The 20,669-nt window shown below is 43.4% G+C and overlaps 1 protein-coding gene across 2 annotated transcripts in view; it reads right to left on the reverse strand.

Moving 5' to 3' along the window:
- Positions 1–20,669, reverse strand: part of Usp7 (ubiquitin specific peptidase 7) — a 57,257-nt gene that overhangs the window by 2,365 nt on the left and 34,223 nt on the right. For both annotated transcript variants that reach the window (XM_038326091.1, XM_038326092.2), the window contains exons 8-30: positions 20,179–20,233; positions 19,215–19,295; positions 19,031–19,121; positions 14,773–14,855; positions 12,812–12,921; positions 10,959–11,115; positions 10,098–10,242; positions 9,621–9,751; positions 9,288–9,422; positions 8,752–8,853; positions 8,452–8,557; positions 7,658–7,750; positions 7,506–7,573; positions 6,543–6,643; positions 5,455–5,608; positions 4,806–4,873; positions 4,280–4,388; positions 4,110–4,187; positions 3,328–3,428; positions 1,844–1,943; positions 473–592; positions 277–348; positions 71–161 (exon numbers count right to left, since the gene is read on the reverse strand). In XM_038326091.1, the coding sequence (XP_038182019.1) occupies positions 71–161; positions 277–348; positions 473–592; positions 1,844–1,943; positions 3,328–3,428; positions 4,110–4,187; positions 4,280–4,388; positions 4,806–4,873; positions 5,455–5,608; positions 6,543–6,643; positions 7,506–7,573; positions 7,658–7,750; positions 8,452–8,557; positions 8,752–8,853; positions 9,288–9,422; positions 9,621–9,751; positions 10,098–10,242; positions 10,959–11,115; positions 12,812–12,921; positions 14,773–14,855; positions 19,031–19,121; positions 19,215–19,295; positions 20,179–20,233 (2,351 nt within the window). The remainder of the gene's footprint in view (positions 1–70; positions 162–276; positions 349–472; positions 593–1,843; positions 1,944–3,327; positions 3,429–4,109; positions 4,188–4,279; positions 4,389–4,805; positions 4,874–5,454; positions 5,609–6,542; positions 6,644–7,505; positions 7,574–7,657; positions 7,751–8,451; positions 8,558–8,751; positions 8,854–9,287; positions 9,423–9,620; positions 9,752–10,097; positions 10,243–10,958; positions 11,116–12,811; positions 12,922–14,772; positions 14,856–19,030; positions 19,122–19,214; positions 19,296–20,178; positions 20,234–20,669) is intronic.

Raw genomic sequence — 20,669 nt, forward strand, 5'->3', positions numbered from 1 at the left:
ACTCTCAATGGCTGCACATGGTTCCAAGACCTACAGGCCAAATGAAGGCCTCTGTTGAGAAGCCTCTTACCAGGTTGTGGCTCAAAGTCCTTCAAATTCACTTCATATTCATCTTCATTGATGTACTGGTGCCGGCCCATCATGACAATTGCAAATTTAAACTGGAAAACAAAAGGTAAACTTCTCCATTATCCCTGCTGTTTTGCCAAAGAGGCTCAGCAGCCTCACTCAGCTTCAAGTGCTAGCCACTAAAGCCAGGTTCCAAAGAGCACACACCTTCTCAAACTCCTTTTCCTGGATATCCAGCAGGCTCTGAATTCGCTTCATCACTTCTCTGAAATGCTCGCCCTGGAAGACAAACAGGTGTGCTCAGGCAGAACATGCCATCACCCAGTGCACTGCTGTGTTGCCTGCCCCATCAGCTGAGATCAACAAGTACTTCAAAGGCCCAGAGTTCAGACAGGACTCTTACCTGGTGTATCCTCAGCAAAAATGGAATTCCAAAAGTCCCAAACACCTCTTTGTGGAAATGCGCCACTGTGATTAGCATCTCATTCTCCTTATCTATGTCTACCTGGTCCAAAGGTATTTCCTGGAGACACATTTTAAAACACAAAGACTTCCCTAAGTGTGGTTATTATTTAAACTCTAACCTGACTCAATGGGTAAACTCCCATTTAGATGCAGATGAACCCAGGCCTCAGGTATCCAGGTGGTGTAAGCAGGTGGCTGTATGGCGGGGGAAGGGCAGAGTGAAAGGGGCTTCTGTTAGAAGACACACTGGCAAACAAGGCCACTGTGAACATTGCAAGCTGTTCTTCTATTTAAGCTCATAAGCCTCGGGCAGTTTGTAATGTATGCTGCTGGCAGACATTCTACCAAAAGGCCACACTCAGCTAACTCAGTCAAGACAGCTCAGGTTTCTAGGAAGAAACCAAAACATTTCTAACCAGTTAGTGTAGAAACAGCAGCAGCTCTACTTCCACTATGGACCCAGAGTTTCTGCCTGGACTTGCTTTGCACCCATTATCAAGTTACACATTATCAATTGATTTGTGCGTGTATGCACACGTGCCTGCCACGGTAGGCACGTTGGGGTCAAAAGACAACCCGCAGGAGCCAGTTGTCTTTATCTACCGTGTGAGTCTAGGAGATCAAATTCAGGCCACCAAGCTGGGATGAGGGGTGGACCTTCACCAGCTGAGTCATTCTGTCTGGGCCCAAACTAATTTGTTTACTTTTATGTTTACTTTTATGTTTGTTTTACTTTTATGTTTAACTGTGTAGCTCTGATTGGCCCAGAACTTGGAATATAGATCAGTCTGGACTGTCTTTGCCTCCTGAGTACTGGAATCAAAGCTCTGAGCCAACAGTGGAGCTGGAAAGATGACTCAGTAGTTAAGAGCACTGACAGCTCTTCCAAAGGAGCTGGGTTTCATTACCAGAACCCACAGAGGTTCACAGCCACCTGTAACTCCAGCTCCAGCAGATTTAACACCACTTTTCTGGACTCTGCATGCATGAGGTACATATATGTACATGCAGGCAATAATACCAAAGGAAAAAAGTGTGTTTCACCACACCTGGCCCAAACTTATAAAGACTTCCCTCACAAGGGCACAAAAGCAGACAGCAGTACTTTGGGATGAACAGCTCTGGATAGAGGATGCTTACAATAACAAGGCAACTGTGTTCAACACCATCAAGTGCACACTGAATAGTGGCTGCATTATCTTACGCTGTGTGTATTTTTTTCATAGTGCAGCATTTTTAAAGCTGGGAATGAAATTCTCTACAGCACACAGCGGTGGCCCTGGTTCTGAGGCAGGCAGGCAGCAGCTACCTCTATTCGAAACGTCCGGCTTGTCGCGGGGGACAGACACTCCAATAGCTCATCCTCCTGATGCACACCAATGATTTTGTAGCTCACAATTTCTAGCAGCCTGAAAGAAAAATGGGGCAATGACATATTGGCACTCATGGAAAGACACAAGAAAGGGGCATGATGACATGTATGTATGCTCAGAAGAAGAAACTGAAGGAACTGAGAAGGAGTGAGCATGACCATACGCCTGGCTTAATTATGCTTTATGTATTGTACTTCTATTATTAATTTTTTATAGGAAGACTAGTCACTGAGTATAATATAAGAGGCCAGCAGGCTGAGCAGAGCACAAAGATAGGTTTCCTATCAAATCTGGTGGTCGTAAAAAAGGAAGAGCACATTGAAGGCTAGCCCAATGGCAATGTAGTGTGCTATAGAGCACTGGGTCAGATTTATACATGCCCGAGCTCTTATAAATGGAATAATCTGAGAGTTACAGATGCCTCTGAGCAGTTGGGCTTCTTTAGTGATTTATTTTTTTAAAGCCATGTGACCAGTGGAGGGGCCATCATTTAAAATCTGATCTACAGTTTGTTGTGTGTGGGGGGTGGGGTGGGGGGGGAACAAGAGGACCATCCTGGAAACATGCAGCTTTTACTAATACTTTCTGATTTAGCCAGGTTCTGCCAGGAGTGAAGGCGCACACTGGTCTACAGAGCTAATTCTAGGACAAACAGCAAAGGCTATACAGAGAAACCCTGTCTTGAAAAAACAAGTGAAATGTTTAGTGATTTAACATGACTGGTTCAATAAAGACTTTGGAAAGTAAAATAAGGAAGGAAGGAAGGAAGGAAGGAAGGAAGGAAGGAAGGAAGGAAGGAAGGAAGGAAGGAGAAAGAGAAAGAAAGAAAGCAAGCAAGAAAGAAAGCCCAAAGATAGCATTTTGGGGAACCAAAAAGCCCCAAAGTCACCTGTCTATGAGGCATCCATAAGGCAAAAAAACAGACTCATGCTCAGACTCAGAAAAGCAGAATTGGGGGGCTGGAGAGATGGCTCAGATGTTAAGACTGCTCTTCCTGAGGTCCTGCGTTCAATTCCCAGCAACCACATGGTGGCTCACAACCATCCGTAAGTAGATCTGGTGCCCTCTCTGGCGAGTAGGCATATGCAGACAGAACACTGTATATATAATAAAAATTTTTGAAAAAAAAAAAAAAAAGAAAAGCAGAATTTGGGACCTCACTTTATATCTGCAGAGGCTACACCAGAAACTTATGGGACCCCCCCCCCCCTTCACTTACGCACACGCACACTCCCCAAGCACCTTGGAACACACTGTTCCTTTGCTACCAGCACCACAGCCATTTACTGCAGTTAACAGCAGAAGGGGAGAGAGGCTTGGCCTCTCCAAACAGCAACTGCAGAAGAAAGGCTATTTGATTTCCATTCAGTTTCGGAAGAGGCTGGCTGCCCCAACCTCCTGCAGCTCCGGAGATACTTGCCTAAGTCTCCCTGATGCTTTATCACCAAGCTCCACGGCCTTTTTACATTCTTCTAACAGGTCCCGGACACAGCCATGCTTGTCTGGGTATAGTGTTATTTCCTAAGTGATGACAGAGTGTTACAAGTGCTTTAAAGTAAACAGATTTCTGCTACAACAAACCAAAGAACTCACTAGTTCAAGCTGGGAAGAGAGGTGAGCTACCACTCAAAGTCCCACCCTAGCAGCCCCAATTATGGACTCATTCATGGTAGTAGGACCACCTCCTCCAAACCGGGAAGGACTGTAGATCAGAACAGTATCTGAGAAAGCAACCCTGGGTCACCCTAAGAGCATTCCTGTTCTCAGCACAGGAATACAGAGAGCTGGTTCTCAGAAAAGGCACCAGTAACTCAGGGGTTCTAGCCTCACCAACAATACAAACAAAACAGTATTTAGGTCTCAAATCTCTCAATTCTGGTGGAGTTGGGAGGTAAAATGGCCTGGTAACCAAGCAAGTATGCTCTTCTTTGATGGACAGGCATGGGGCACAGCCTGGTTGTGAGCATATCCTGACGGGCGATGAGCTAAGCTAGGCCAAGGTTGCAGCAGCAGTGTGTGGTGGCCTGGCTCTACACCAGGGGGCCACTCCTGGCTCTCATTTCAGCTCTGCTAGCTCAGCCATGCTCTCTCACGTCCAGGCTTTAAAGGCCTCACTCCATGCCCGCACTGAAGGAGTGCTCTCATGCGCTTTAGTGCTAAAGCTGCAAGAGTAACGCCAGTGACAATCGGAGAAACACTTACCTCTTCCCTAAATTGGCTGTTTAACCATATACACTTAAAACTTCTCCTGTTCTCAAAGTCTGTGATTTTCATCTTCAGCTATTGAGAAAAAGACACGCTTGTTTAGACAGACTCCAGAGAAAACTCAAAGCTTCCCTTTATCACCTAGTCACACTGACTTGGATTCATACCTGCTGATAATAAAGTTTCTTAGGTTGTCTTGGCTTGAAGAATTGTAGAAGATCTCTTAGAGTACCTTCATAATTATGTCTAAGAGGGTTACCAGGGCCATCTCTGTAACTACAAGAAAACAGCACATAAGAAAACAATAAGCAAATTGTTTACTGGTCTACAATACACACCGAGAATAAAACACAAACAGCTGGTTGTGTACTGTCTGAAACCTTGCTTGCACCTACCTAGCCCACTTCTGTTGCCCAGACCTGAATCTCTCAGCTTGTGTGAGGACAGCATACAGCTGCACAGGACCCAAAGAAGCAGGGCGGGCCAACCATTATCAAATTTAACAGTAGAGGAGGTGGACCTTTACCACCTCAGTCATGTGGCTAAAGTATAAGTAAGGACACACGTGTATTTCAAACTAAGAAAGAAATAGATGCATGTGACCCCTACTATATAGTCAAGTGTTCCCACGATGCCTGAAACTCCGACAGCACACAAGGAAGAATTTCAGTGAGCAGAGTGAGCCTCACTTACCCTTGAGACTTGAAAAACTGCAGCAGCATGGGATCTGTGTTGAGCCTCTGTGCAACTGTCTTTGCAACCTAGGAGGCAGAGAAGAACCAGAAAGAGGTTGGCACTCTGAGGAAAGGTTGGACATGTGTTCAATAAACTCAGGGCTAGTTATTTACATTTCCACAGAATGTGATCTCCAAGGTCAACCTGAATTAAAAATTCCCCAGAAATTTATTTTACTTTGCCCATAACAAAACAGCATTCCTAAAGGTGTCCTCATGGAAGTGACCTACTTGTCTTTCCTGCTTAACTAACTGTATACAGTTATACAGTACAATGCTTACTGCTAAAAAGTAAATATAATGTGATCCGTTATATAAAAACTAGTATTTATCTCTTTAGATATATTAATCTTTACTATATTTTTTAACTCAACCAATTTTAACTTTTCAGCACTTTGAGGCTTTATGCTGTGTGGCCCAGGCTAGTCTTGAATCTGCTGTGGAGCCCAGGGAAGCGGGGAACTTGAAACCTCTGTCTGAGCCGAGTCCATACCAAGCAAGGCACTGTCTTCCTTCTTATTGAGAGCATCATACAGTTTCTTTCACAAATATATTAATGTGTCTTCTAGGAAGGATAAACAAAATGGCAAAGAGCAAATGTTCAATACCTGAAAATAATTCATCCTATTTGATAACGTAACCACAAACCCAGGGTCATTGGGGATTGTTTTATCACAGAAGATGACATCGACACGGTGGTAGAGATCTCTGAAATATTCTTTTGCAGTGGGTAATTCACTGTTATCGTTTTCAGGGTCATCCCTAGGGAGAAAAAAATGTTTGCGGACTGAATTGGGGGTAGCAAAAGGTACCGACCGCCATCTAGACACGAGCGACATCGACGGGAAGCAGTGTGACGGAAGACAGAGTGCTCTCACTGAAAGCTGGAACACGGCACAACTAAGACAAGCTGTGCCTGGAGAAGTGGCTCAGCGATTAAAAGCACTTCCAGAGGACCTGGGCTCCACCCACAACACCCATATGTGGCTTATAACAATCTGTAATTCCAGTCCCATGGGATCTTAATCCCCACTACTGGCTTCCACTGGCAGCAGACATACATTCACACACACACACACACACACACACAATCAAGAAAGGCATGTACTTATGGAGCTTTATAGTAGGCACTCAGTCCTAGCTGCTTCCCCAGTGACTGCATGACCAAACCCTCCCTACAAATAGGCTCCTTTGCAGCTCAATGCGTTCAGCCTGGGCTCTGGCTAGCATCCACACCTGCAGCTCTTGTCCGTTATCAGGTTGTTGGACATTAGTGTCCCAGGCAAACACCTGCAGGTGTGGATATAGGTAGTGAATTGCCAGAGGGGAATCTGATAAGGCCAACCTCAAGTATTTTCCTCTATAAAGGCATCCCACTTTGGTCCCTATAGACATTTGTAGGACATCAGAGAACTTGGGTTTGGGAGACAGGCTCTAACAGAGCCCTGGATAATCTCAAACTTGCTATGCAGCTCCTAGATTCTCCTGCCTCTACTTACCAAATTCTAGGATTACAGTGCTCACCACCATATCACCAAGAGAACTTTAAGGCTAATTTTCACTGCCCCTAATATCAAAACCTGTAAATAGCTACTGTCCAGGTTAAGGACCCTCGACTGCAGATCAGAGCATAGTACACATGGTTATAACACTTGATATGCATACAAAAAAGATGGAAAATATCAAAGATACATACTTCTGAAACACAATAATGTCACCATCCATCAGCTCATCAAGGGCTTTATCAAGAGATACATCGTAGTCCTGAATTCTCTCTGTTAAGTTCGGCTTAACTTCCTACAGGAAGAGACAGCAAATGGTTACATTTAAGAATGTTATGAGCAAATTTTTTGGTTGTTTATGCTTTCTCTGTATTCAAATCCATTCATCTATATGTTATGTGTTTTGATTTGAGACAGGGTCTCCTTATTTCTTTAGGTTGGCCCTGGATTCTGTGCTCATGCAACCCTCCAAACAGTCAGACTCCAAGCTCATGACCACACATCCTTATTAAAATACAAGTGGGGCCGGGCGGTGGTGGCCCACGCCTTTAATCCCAGCACTCGGGAGGCGGAGGCAGGCGGATCTCTGAGTTCAAGGCCAGCCTGGTCTACAAGAGCTAGTTCCAGGACAGGCTCTAGAAACTACAGGGAAACCCTGTCTTGAAAAACCAAAATAAATAAATAAATAAAAATAAAATAAAATACAAATGGGAAAAACAAACCTAAAAGTATCAAATGAGTACCAATCCAAAACAGGTAAAAGCGACCTATTCTTAATGTGCAACAGGTATGGTGGGATATACTTGTAATAACAGCACTTTGGGGAAGTAGAGGCAATAAGATAAGGAGGCCAAAGAAGTTATATATAAGCAAGTCTGAACCTAGCCTGGCTTACACGAGACCCTGTCTCAATAAACCACAAAAACAAAAACTGTAATTTCCAACTAACAAGGCAAGTTCTAGGACAGCCAGGGCTACAGAGAAACCCTGTCTCAACCTCCTCCCATCCCACCTCCACACACAGAGCAGAGGACCTAAATAAACTACAGACTAAGTAATAATAAATTTTCAAGGCAAGCAGAACAACCTCACCCCAAGCAGAAACAATAGAGTGTTGATTATAGAGAAATGAAGGGAAAAAAAAAAAAAGAGCAAACCTCATAGAGGATAAGGCTAGTATCCTGGATAAATCCTGCTCTGTCACACATAACTGGGAGTAAGTCACCTAGGGTGAAAAAAAATCTGTTAAATATACAGCTGTAAAGCAACTAGCAAACCCTAGTCAGAAAGAAGTGCAGGCAGGACTTACGTATTTTACAGGATATGGGTGTGTAGATATGTCCACAGTAATTCAAGCTCCGTGTTTTAGGATCATACATCTTCAAAAATAACATTACATCATCTACAAGTTGATGGACAGGCTGTTAGGATCTTAACCCCGAGTATGTCTGAGAATGCTAACAAGTAACCTTGGGGTAAGAGACTACCAATGACAATGAGAAGTCCCCTAGAAGTAACAATGACACGAGGCTTCAGGAGCTGATCCAGTGATAACAAGGGTGTGTCCCACAAATCACACCTGGGTAAACCACTACAGGAGGCAGTGAAGAAGATATCCAATGCAGTAAACTGAGACCTAGTGCTGACTAGCTGGACCAGTATTGGGGGGGGGGGGCGGGGGGCTATATCTAGCAGCTGAGTGTCCTAGTGTGCGAGGCAGCCACTTATTTAGTGGCACAGCCCTGACTAATTACTTCAGAACTCTTTCACACAGGCCGTGTGGTCCTAAGGTGAGGCATCTGATAAGTGACCCAACACATGCCTGCAACCCTGCCCTAACCTCAGACCAGAGTGATGAGCACAAGCCAGCAGCCAGGACACCACAGCATCACTGCTGTCTGCCCCCTCTTACAGGAGGATCAAGTTGAGCCAGTCTCCTGTGGCTTCCCTAGGAGCCCTCAACATGAAGGGACTGAATGAGTTAACGTGGAGGCACCAGATTTTTCTTCAAGGGAACAAAGGCTCAGACCTCTGCTGAGATGAATTGAGGACTCTAAGCCTAGCGACTGCTCTACAAGTAGCAGGCACCTCATGGGCACTTACGATCTTTATCAAACTTGGGCAATGTTGCTCCACTAGCAGCCAGCTCAGGATCAACTGTTTCCAGGAATATTGTCCAAGGGTTTTCATTATCACTCAATTCAATCATCTATTTCCAAAAGAGATGGTGATTTTAGAAGGTGGCAATGGCCTAGGTGACAGGGCGACAACTACACTCGAGCAGTGCAGAACATGTCCAGCTCTACTGGATGCAACCCACAGGGACACATGGCTGCTAACTGCAGGACAAGAGCCTCCCGCAGAGTTCCATGAGATACCCGAGGATCTACCAACAATATTTACTGTTTTATTGCCGTCAGCTTCATTATCTAACATTGCTGGTCGCTTTGTTCCATTACTCCTTGCTTGCATAGGCCATAGTCGAATTTGATCTTGTGGAAATCCCTGAAAAAAAAATTCAAAAATTTATTAAAATAAGCATGTATTTCCATCTTTATCAATTTAATGCTTTTGTGAGTAAAAGGTAAGGAAGGGGGTTTGACCCAAACTTAAACTTTTGTTCCATGGCCTGGACAATTTGTGCCTCTGGCTTCACCAGGACCACACGAGGGCTCAGTTCAGGAGCCTATTTTACCAAACCCTGGTGGTGGTAGTGGAGGAACAGTTTCTACAACCTCCTCTGAGATCTGTTACAAGGCTAGCTTTGGGGACTGAGAGAAGCAGATTCTGAGATTCAGCCTCTGTGGGCCAGGTCAGAGGAGCTCAGTTCAACATCGCCTTCATTTTCATGGAGGGCCTAGACACACTGACCACCCAAAGTAGCAAGCAGTCTCTCGTGGTATTGGTAGCCTGGAAGTGAGCAGAGGAACTATACCCACCATGGTCTGAGAGAGGCTCTGAACAAACTCTGCGAGGGACGAGTTCTTCAAAACCTTGAACACGGTGTACTTTACTTTCTCCTCATCGTACATGTCATTTCCTTGGTGGCCACAAAACTGGTCCTCTGCGACTATCTGAAGGCACACAGAGCCAAGCTTACAACCTGTGAGGCATTACCCTGAGCACACTCAAATCTCCAAAGGCCTCAACCACTTGCCTCACTGCCTACAGTGAGCCCTGCAGATAGACCATATGCCCAGAATGCTCAGAAGGGACAGCAGAGACCTACGGCATACAGTGCCCACACAGCAGTCTCCAAGCCTGAGGCTGACCTGCACTTGCATGTAGAGATGGGCTTCCTGCCGTTCCTTCCGCTTCTGGGCCTCGATCCTTTTCTCTTCTTGCAACCGTTCCACCAACTGCTGAGGGATATCATGGTCGGTGACAGCTTGTAACACTTCGCCTGCAGGACAAACAAATCTTTCACCTGGGGCTGAGTCTGCTTTCCCGCCTTATAAGAATCTCATGTTGTGTCTTCATTAATAAAATAACCTAGGAATGTGGAAAGTCTTGGGACCATGTCCACTTTGAATGCCACAATCTCACAGTAGCTTGCTTTTGGGGATAGAATGATGGAGATAGAAAGAATAAGGGGGGAGGGGTGTCTGGCCAGCAAACACTGCTAGGTGCACTGCACTTTATAGTACTGTACTGTACAAATAGAACACTGAGGCAGTGAGTGAGGGGTTCTTCGTAGAACTATACAAGTTTGCCGTAGTACAAGGATAACACAAGGCACTGGTACTCACTCAGCTTTGATTCCCTGATGTACACTAACATATAGGCATTTGTGCAGTGTCGAACAGACAGGTCATCATCGTGACCCCCATAATTGTGCTCAATAGCTTCTTCTTTAGTACACCTGGATACGACGTCATCATCAAATTTACACCACTAGAAGGAAAGCAGGAAGATTAAGAGTAGAGACACACACCTCCTACAACTCCCAGAGTGCTTCTGTCTTTCTTGTTCAGAATTTGAAACAGGCACTATGTGCTCACTGGTACTGTTTGTTAACTATTCAAATAGCCTGCTTCTGACTCTGGACCAATCCTTAGCACAGTGCCAATCCTTTGAAGAATTAAAGGCAGAGTACAATTAAATGATACATTTTAATAAATTAACTCCATAATTATGTAATAGGCTTCTGACTAAAATTATTTAATCTCCAATTCATCACTTTAAATGTTAAAGTACCTCAAAAAACAAAACAAAACAAAAAAACAACAAACCTCTATTCCAAAAACCTTTGCCACATGGCATCACACCAGGGATCCCGGAGGATGAATGTGTAAACAGGCCTAATTCAGTGAAGCCTCCCTAACCAGCCAACGAGAACCACTGTTTTCAGTATTTGTCAGTTGCATGAGACAGAGGTTCTGCGAGGTACAATTATTAACACAGAATATACCATTCACCTTTGCCTTGTTGAAAATTAGACAAGAAAACAACTTCAGTCACAAAAAAAAACCCAACCCAACCCAAACCAAACCAAACAAAAAAACCCACCAGAAAAACATTCAAAGGCTGGGAAGGAATCCAGTAATTTCATGAAGCATGAACAGAAGAGGCATGTTTTTTGAACATCAACATCCAAGGCTGACACTTACTTTGCCATCCCCTTTGGGGTTTAGGTAAACCACGTAATGTCCACCATGATTATCTCCACTGTGAACCAGGACTGCATGGAGAATATAATTTGCAGGGTCCTTGGGGTCTGTTTTTTGCAAAAATTCATCAAGTGGTAATTGTTCTGGAAACTCAAACCTATTCAAAAATATTTTAAAAAGAAACTTGATTTATATGCAAAGCATGAGATCCATTAGAACTTTATTGTAAATTCTTACAATTAACTGTCCATCTTTAATCACAAATTACGATGATTCTAAAGGCTCTTGAAAGAGCTCTTACTAGAAAAATTGTCACTTTGGAGAAAATTCGGGTAACTAACAGGCTCATATTCAAAAGCTTCACCCAGCTGTCTTAGAGCAAACTGACACTGAAGTCAGTTCTAGGGTGTGTGTAAGCCTAGGGCAACCAAGAACAAGCTAGGGAAATGTGTGTTAAAGATCCTTACCCTTCTATTATATGAACATACTGTATTTGACACAGCTCTAAATTATTGGCTTCCTAATTTGGGATTTGCTAAATCTTATCATCAATGACAAATTAACCTGTACTCAAGTCTGGAACAGCAACTCAGTTGCTAGTGCCTGCCTAGCATGTATAAGGCATTGGGTTCTATCACCAGCATGGTATAGATAAGGTATGTTGGCTAAGCTCACAAGGGTGAAGGCAAGATGATCAAAGTTTATAATTCTGGTGAGTTGATGGCCAGGCTGAATTTAAAATGTCTCAAAATTAAATACAGCCTTCAGAGACAGGAAGGAAAGCAATGCAAGGTGGAACAGAGCCCCAAGAGTGTGTGTCTCTAGTGGCCAAAGGCTGCTTAGATCCAGCCTCACTACCTTGGGACTATGGCCCTATCTGCTAAAATGTGTGATCTGGACATTCAAGAAAAATCTCACACTTTAAAACAATGGCAAGAATTCCATTAAAAAACAAAAATGAGGTGCTGGAACACAGGCAGGTAAGCACATACTCAGTTTGTGGAAATAATTCAGCTATACTCTCCCCTCAAACATGAATGACCATCATATCTGTCCTGTTCTATGTCGATGTTCAAACTAAACAGGATAAAACTGCAGACCAACTCAGATGAAGTACACAACATCACTCTCACAAAGGTTCGTGGACAAAGGCCAGGCTGACCTCACTCAAACTCACTATGCATCTAAGGATCCTGAATTTCTAATGTTGCTATCTCCATCTGCCCCATGCTGGATTATAGACATGCAACACCATGCCTGGACAAAACCCGGGGCCTTGTGTATGGTAGGCAAGTACTCTACCAATGGAACCACATTCCGACATCCTTAAATCTGTTGTCTTAAAAATATGGAAAGGAAACTGAAGTGGGGTAGACATACATCATCATCTTCAAATTCAAGCACATTCTGGAAGCTAAAACAAAACCACTAATTTAGCCGGGTGTCACATGCCTTTAATCCCAGCATTTGAGAGGCAAAGGCAAGGCAGACAGATAAAATATGAGTTTGAGGCTAGCCTGGTCTACAGAGCCAGTTCCAGGACAACCAGGGCTACAGAGAAAACCTGCCTTGAAAATACTGAAACATACATACACACACATTCAGTCAAAAAACAAAAAACACCAAAAAAGATCTACATTTGGTCAAAATCTAAGCATTAGAAAAGCTAAATACAATCTCTGTGACCAATTCAGAAAACCCTGCCCGTTGCTTTCAATGTGGCACAGTGGAGTCTGGGGTCAGGGTAGGATCACTGACAGGACAATCAACTGAAAACGAGCACCCATTAGACGACACCTCCAAGGCCCCATACATACAGCAGAGGCCACCCAAGTCCTCCCACCCTCCGTTACCTATCGTTGATCTTGATGTTTTGGTCCGTCTGAGGGTCATACATAAACCTCATCAGTTGCAGGTGTAACACTGGTGGCAAAGTTAAGAATTTCACACCTTTCTCTGCTTCCTGGAAGTTGGGAAGAAATAGTGATTTTAGTTAGTCTCACTTTGTAAACCTCAAACTTCAGTGACCTCCTACCTCTGCCTCCTTAGTTGCCACACCAGGCTTTATCCATCTTTTAGGGGTGTGTGTGTGTGTGTGTGTGTGTGTGTGTGTGTGTGTGTGTGTGTGTGTGTGTGTGTGTGTGTCAGAGTTTCACTAGGTTACTCTAGCTGCCCTGGAACTCACTACGTAGATCAGGTTGGCATGGATCTCAGAGAGTCACATGCCTCTGCCTAACAAATACTGGGACTACCCCACCACACCCAACCTTACTTGTTTCTGGCCAGGGACATAGCTCATAGTCCCACAAACCCACATCAATGAGTCCACAAAATTGTCCTCTGACCTCTAAATATGTCCCCATACACATGCCTACACATGTACATTATGTATATACACACATTAAATTAAATAAACAGTCTGAGCACTAAGGGAGCACACTGGGTAACGTCTGGTGGTAAAAGTGAGGACATCTGCATGCTTGTTTAGAGAGCCTTAAGGTCTTCTGTAATGTGTAGGTGGTTACACCCTAACCTAGATGACCAGCAGGGGTTGTTTTAAAATCCACATGCTACGTACAATATTAGCACTCAAACAATGTGGAAAATACAAAGGGACTTTAAAAAAAAAAAAAAGCCATGGAGAAGAAACTGTGGTCGTCAGAACCAGTGCAGGTCTACAGCAGGAAGGACTCCAGCCAGTCGGCCTTCTTCCCTGAGTGCTGGGGCAGAGGCTAATGCTGACAATGCTCAGCCCTGCTTCTCACCAGCAAACCTCGACTCCACCACCCGTCTTCACTTCCAAACCCTCTCCAGCTCACAGCTAGAAACCTGGAAACCCTATTTGGCAACATTCTTTGTAATATGGAAAGACTAACTAGGGCTCTCTCAAGAAAGGCCCAGGCACCTAGTCCATACCAACAAGAACAAAGAAAAGCAAAATACTGCCTCTCCACCCCTTCCCAATCAAGCGGGCACTCTGCACAATATGCTGCACAACCAGATACTAACTTCTCCTCCAAGTGGCAAAATGTCAACCACCATGCTTCTTAAGCACTTCTCAACACAACCCTTACTTTCATGTGCAGCAAAGCCTCTGACCCTGTGTCTGACCCAGCAAAGCAGTCGTAGGACCCTGAGTTACAAACTGACAGGCCTGGTAAGCATTGTGATATGCTCTGATAATAAAGTCAATGAGCTAGTGAGAGCCCAGCAATAAGCCTAAAGACAAGACCCAAGATTATCGCATGCAGCTGGCCAGCATGAGCAGCGAACAAAGCCCATCTCTCACTGCATCACGGACAGGTCACTTGTTCCATGCTCAGAGTCCCTTGGGGCCACACACTAGGAGATGCACTCCTTACTCTAAAAGCCTAAAGCTCAGAGAAGTAAAACAATAGGAGACAAACTAGGCACCCACAAATATAAAAGCTGGGTGTGGTAGTGCATGCCTTTAGTTCCAGCCGATCCACCAGGGAGACGGAGGCCTGCCTGATCTACCAAGTGAGTGCCAGGGTAGTCAGGGCTGTACAGAAGAAACTTTTATCTAGAAAAAAATGGGGGTGGGGCTAAAAATAAGAGTTCAAATGAGCAAGAAACTCATTCTGGTAAGGTCAGGGTAAGCTCTAATGAGGAACAAAAGGAGGAAATGTCAAGCCCCACAACACATTCCTATCACTCTGCTGCCTGTAAAACACTGCACCTCCTCAATCACATCCTCCCACCTGAGCAGACCGCTCAAGATAGAGCCTTTCGGCTACCAATCTCAGAAGCAGACACAGCAGTGGGGGTTGACTGAGCATAGGAGGGTGGGTACCTGCAGGCCGTGTTCCCCAGCGTCGTACTTGTTGTCACCGTCTAGTTGTTCTACAGCCACATAATCCACAAACGATTCAAATACTTTAAAAAGAAATAAAAGATAGGTCAACTATCATGATCAATAAAGCTCAAATACATAAGAGGGTCAAGCTGGGTGTAGATTATGGATATTAATGTGTTAGGGCACCCAGTAGACTTCACCATCCACTGAATACAGAGACACGGGTGATGGAGGAGTGTCTATGTGTTACTTTCATTATTAATAAAGATACTGCCTTGGCCCTTTAAGAGACAGAAAATTAGGTAGGCGGAGTAGACAGAACAGAATTGTGGGAAAAAGGAAGCAGAATTGGGGAGACGCTTCAGGCAGTCGCCATATGCAGTCGCCATGCTTCTCCTCTCTGAGATGGACGCAGGTTAAGATGTCTCCTGGTAAGGCACCCCTTGGGGTGCTATATAAATTACTAAATATGGGTTAAAGCAAGATATGAGAATCAACCAATAAGAAGGTACAGTTAACGGGCCAGGGGCCAGACAGTATTTAAAAGAATACGGTTTCCGTGTAATTATTTTGGGTAAAGCTAGCCGGGTGGCGGGACGCAGCCCCGCTCCTTCTACACAGGGGCCACTGCACCTTCAGTGATGTTCTTCAGGGCAGTGAAATGGCAGCATGAAAGGGAAACTCAAGTCCTTCATTTCAACCTTGCTGAGATACTTATTATAAAAAGCTTAAGACAGCATGGACAAGCAATGAGCCTAGAAACGGGATATAAAACTGAAGATGATGAAGACACCAAACCAGGAGGGCACAACGGACCTGCATGGGTCGGGGTGAGGTCAGCCCTGGTGCTCTGACAAGCACCTGTTCTGGTTGGATTAGACAACTACAAAAGTGACACAAATAGAAGAACAAAAATTAATTCAATTATCTCATACCACTAAACAAAGAGCACCAGGAGTAAGATAAGGACAATCAACCCGGGGAAAGGCCTTCTGTTTCAGTCAGGATGAAGTAACACAACTGGACAACAGTAAGGCCAGAAGTTACACAGGGCAACAGGTGGTGGGGGGGCAAGGATCCTGAGAGAAGGAAAGAGAAGGGGGCCATGATTAACAGTGAATGAAACGCTGCCAAGAACAGAAAAGCTAAAGGCAAAGCAATGGGAACTGCAACACCAAAGAACCAGACAGCAAGAGGCTGGAGGGAGCATAGGATGTGAACTGTCATCATAAATTCCAGCTAACAATGGGCATGGGGGAGACCACTGTACAAGGGAACAAACAAAGATCCTAACAGTGGCACAATACAAATACAAAAAATTACCAATCTAGAATCTATGTCCAGAAAAAATTCATTCAAAAATGAAATTAAAAAGTCTCATCAATGGGGCTGGAGAGATGGCTTAGAGGTTAAGAGCACTCTGACTGCTCTTCCAGAGGTCCTGAGTTCAATTCCCAGCAACCACATGGTGGCTCACAACAATCTGTACTGAGATATGGCGCCCTCCTCTGACGTGCGGGCATGCATGGAGACAGATTGTTGTATACATAATAAATAAATCTTTAAAAAAAAAAAAGTCTCATCAAGCTACACATGGTGGGGCACACTTTAATCCCAGCACTTGTGAGGTAGAGGCAGGACCAGGCCAGCCTGGTCTACACATTGAGACCCTGTCTCCAAAACTGTATCAAATGTCTAAGACGACTTTATTATCTTTTGGCAATGCTAACAAATGAACCCATTCAAAGTTAAGTGACTGGAGTAGGAACTTAATGACATCACCTTTCTGGCATGTCCAAGGCTCTGGGTCCCACCCTCACCACCACCCCCCACCCCCAAACCTAGGTGCAATGCTTAAGAGAATATCAAGAGAGTGTCAATAAGGATCTGAAAAGGAGATGGCTCTGCCAATCTTGAGGGAAACACAAACAGGAACTAAGCCTAAAGTCAATCCCACACTGGAACCGCTGAAGCAGATACTACAACAGCACAGACTAGCTTTCCACAGGCTTTAACATGAAATACACAGAATCACTTTTTATATTAGTTTTGGTTCTGTGAAAAAGCATGTACATTGATCGCTGAACTTTAAAACTTTAATAAACAATGAGTTTGAGCCTTGTCATAAATCCAAGGAAAAAACAAAAACCAAGAAACAATGGCCTGAACCTGTAGATAAGCAAAATATCTAGAAAAGAATGGTCACTAAAATGGAACACTAGGAACCGCTGCTCCTGTGAGACAGGATACACACATGATCATGACGCTGAACAAAAGTCATCAGACTGCACTAGGCTACATGGTTCCATAAACACACGCCAAACGTGGCTCGAGTTGCTAAACGGTTTCCTGTGAGTAGTGAAGGGGAGCCAGGAACTGGGCAGGCCGTGCTGGGCAGGATGGGAGGTTCTGGACAGCCCGACATAGTGTTCTGAGTTGGACAAGGTAGAAGCAGATATCCACCGAGTGTTCTGCATACTTAAGTCCCTCCCTGCATCTATCCTTTATTATAAAATATCACTGAGCTAGAGCAACAATGATAAAAGGTTTATGCACATCAAAATCCCATCAAAATCTTTCAAAGACCTCAAAAGAATGGTATTCAACTTCATATGGAAAAGCAAAAAACCCCAGGATAGCCAAAACAATCCTGTACAATAAAAGAACTTCTGGAGGAATCACAATCCCTGACTTCAAACTCTGCTACAGAGCTACAGTACTGAAAACAGCCTGTATTTGCATAAAAACAGACAGGAGGACCAATGGAACCGAATAGAAGACCCGGATAGCAATCCATACATCTTCGAACACCTGATCTTTGATAAAGAAGTAAAAAAAAATCAAATAAAAAAAAAAAAAAAGAAATCACATTTAACAAGTGGTACTGGCGTAACTGGATATTAACATGTAGAAGAATGAAAACAGACCCATTATCTATCACCATGCACAAAACTCAAGTCCAAATGGATCAAAGACCTCAACATAAAGCCAGCCACACTGAGCCTTATAGAAGAAAAAGTGAGAAGTACACTTAAATGCACTGGCACAGGGACCCACTTCCTAAATAGAACCCCAGCAGCACAGACACTGAGAGAAACAAATGGGACCTTCTGAAACCGAAAAGCTTCTGTAAAGCAAAGGACATGGTCAACAAGACAAAATGACAGCCTACAGAATGGGAAAAGATCTTCACTAACCCCACATCAGACAGAGGTCTGATCTCCAAAATTGTATACAAAGAACTCAAGAAATTAGACACCAAAAGTCACATAACCCAATAAAAAAAAATGGAGTACAGACCTAAACAGAGAACTCTCAACAGAGGAATCTACAATGGCTGAAAGACACTTAAGGAAATGTTCAACATCCTTAGTCATCATCAGAGAAATGTAAATCAAAACAACTCTGAGATTCCATCTTACACCTGTAAGAATAGCCAAAATCAAAAACACTGATGACAACTTATGCTGGAGAGGTTGGGGGTAAAGAAAACACTTCTGCATTACTGGTGGAAATACAAACTGGTACAACCTCTTTGAAAGTCAGTGTGGCGATTTCTCAGAAAATTAGGAAACAACCTTCCTCAAGACCCAGTAATACCACTTTTGGGTATATATCCAAAGGATGCTCAAACGTGCCAGAAGGACATGTGCTCAACTGTGTTCATAGCAGCTTTGTTTGTCATAGCCAGAACCTGGAGACAACCTAAATGCTCCTTGATCGAAGAATGGATAAAAAAAAATGTGGAGTACTACTACACACAATGGAGTACTACTACAGAGCAGAAAAAAATAACAGCTTGAATTTTGCAGGAAAATGGATGGAGCTAGAAAACATTTTGAGAGTCCAGCCTGGTCTACAAGAGCTAGTTCCAAGGCAGACTCCAAAGCTACAGAGAAACCCTGTCTTGAAAAAACAAACAAACAAACAAAAAACAACATTATTTTGAGTGAGGTAACCCAGACACAGAAAGACAATTATCACATGTACTCATTCATAGAGCAAAGAAAACCAGCCTACAAACAATCCCAGAGAACTTAGACAATAATGAGGACACTAAGAGAGATTTACATAGGAAGTAGAAAAAGACAAGATCTCCTGAGTAAATTGGGAGCATGGGGACCTTGGGGAAGGATAGAAGGGGAGAGGCAGGGAGGGGAGCAGAGAAAAATGTAGAGCTCAATAAATATCAATAAAAAATGGAAACAAAAAAAGCAAAAACAAAAAGTTTATGAAGTATGGAGACAAAACTTACTATTTTTCTTTCCTTTTATACTTAGCTGGATATCATAATAATCTTCTCTCCTATCAGAACGGTAATCCACTTCTTTGCACTGAATGTAAGACTGCAAAGAAACAGAAGGCAGCTTCAGCACCGGTCGTCAAAGCTCCATTTATAAATCTTTCAAGGCCATTTTTTAAAACTAATGCTCACATACCACCATTTTGCCTCTGAATAACTTTGGAATGGTGCCTTCTACACATGTGCCTTTCATCTTATTTTCCACATTATCAAGCAACTGAAAGAGAAGGTTTGGGCATTAAAAAAAAAAAACAAAGCACCATTAAACTTGACAATTTACTTGGAAATACCAAGAGTCAAAGAATTTTTAAACTATAAAAATATTACCTTTGGCATGCAGTTATCCAAAACATATAAATCTTTGTTGGTTGGATTTTGTGGCTTTTACAAAAAAAATCTACATGCAACAGTTGAGGTTAACCTCTTATACAGTCTTTGGAATGGAATGAATTAGTAGTCTGTAGTGCCTTTAGAAGCATTTTTTATATTTATTTTACCTCTGTGGAAAAACATGTAAACTGATCACTAAACTTAACTCGTTTTGGTCCACACCAAGAGTTAATGAGGTTGAGCCTGTCAACAGGATTGATTGGTTTGTCCATGGATATTTAATGAACTGATTCAATCCAGCTAGTGCTGCAAAAAAGAAAACACACCTTGCCCAGCCAATCACCTTGAACAACCATTCCACGTCTCAGTTACACGAATATGTCTTTCCTCAGTCCAGGAAGGAGAATGTACTAGTGTCTAGTGAGCTTGAGGGAGGTGGGTGCAGATTACTGACAGTAAATTCAGCTGCCTTGGCCAATGTGCTTGTCCCTTGCTTTGTGACTCCTGTGCCACTCATCTGCTCAGTTAACTAGCAAGAAACCCACTCATAGCTGTATCTGTCCAACCTTTCCCAACAAGTCACCTTCTACTGAGTAGCACGGTCCTTCCCACTGTTTAGGACTAGACCAGGCACCTGGAATCCTAGCACTCCCAGCTCTGGCCTAAGCCAATGTGAATGGTCTGATCAGCTGTGAGGCTTTTACTCATGAAGACCGCAAGCACTGTCAAATGTCCACTCTAAGACCCAACAGTTACTGCTTGGAACTTACCACTCGACAAAGCTCTTGAACGTCGTGTTGCATGAAGCTATCTAACGTTTCCCACCTTTCAAGAGAAAATGAGTTTCTATATATCAAGGGAGCCAATTAAGAAGCAATCTAGATTAGAAACTGAATTGAATCAGGCACTAGCCTCAAGTTTGGTGCTTTTTTTTAATTGATTTTTATTGAGCTCTATATTTTTCTCTGTTCTCCACCCTGCCTCTCCCCTCCCACCTTTGGTGCTTTTTTTATGTGTAAAGATTATCTTGGTGATTGATTGTCATAATTCAAAGAATTTTACCAGCAGTCAAGCAAAAAAAAAAAAGTTAACATTTTCTAAAATCTTACCTAGAAGAGGTGGTATATACAAGATAAATATACATATACACACACCCTTTGCTGAAAAGCAAAGTGGTGACATTTAAGAAAAATCTAAAACAAAGCCTACTTCCTAAAAGGGGAGACACAAATGCTGAGACAACTGTAAGCCTGCCCGAGCT

The sequence above is a fragment of the Arvicola amphibius genome, chromosome 4, assembly GCF_903992535.2.
Source record: "Arvicola amphibius chromosome 4, mArvAmp1.2, whole genome shotgun sequence".
Lineage (NCBI taxonomy): Eukaryota > Metazoa > Chordata > Mammalia > Rodentia > Cricetidae > Arvicola > Arvicola amphibius.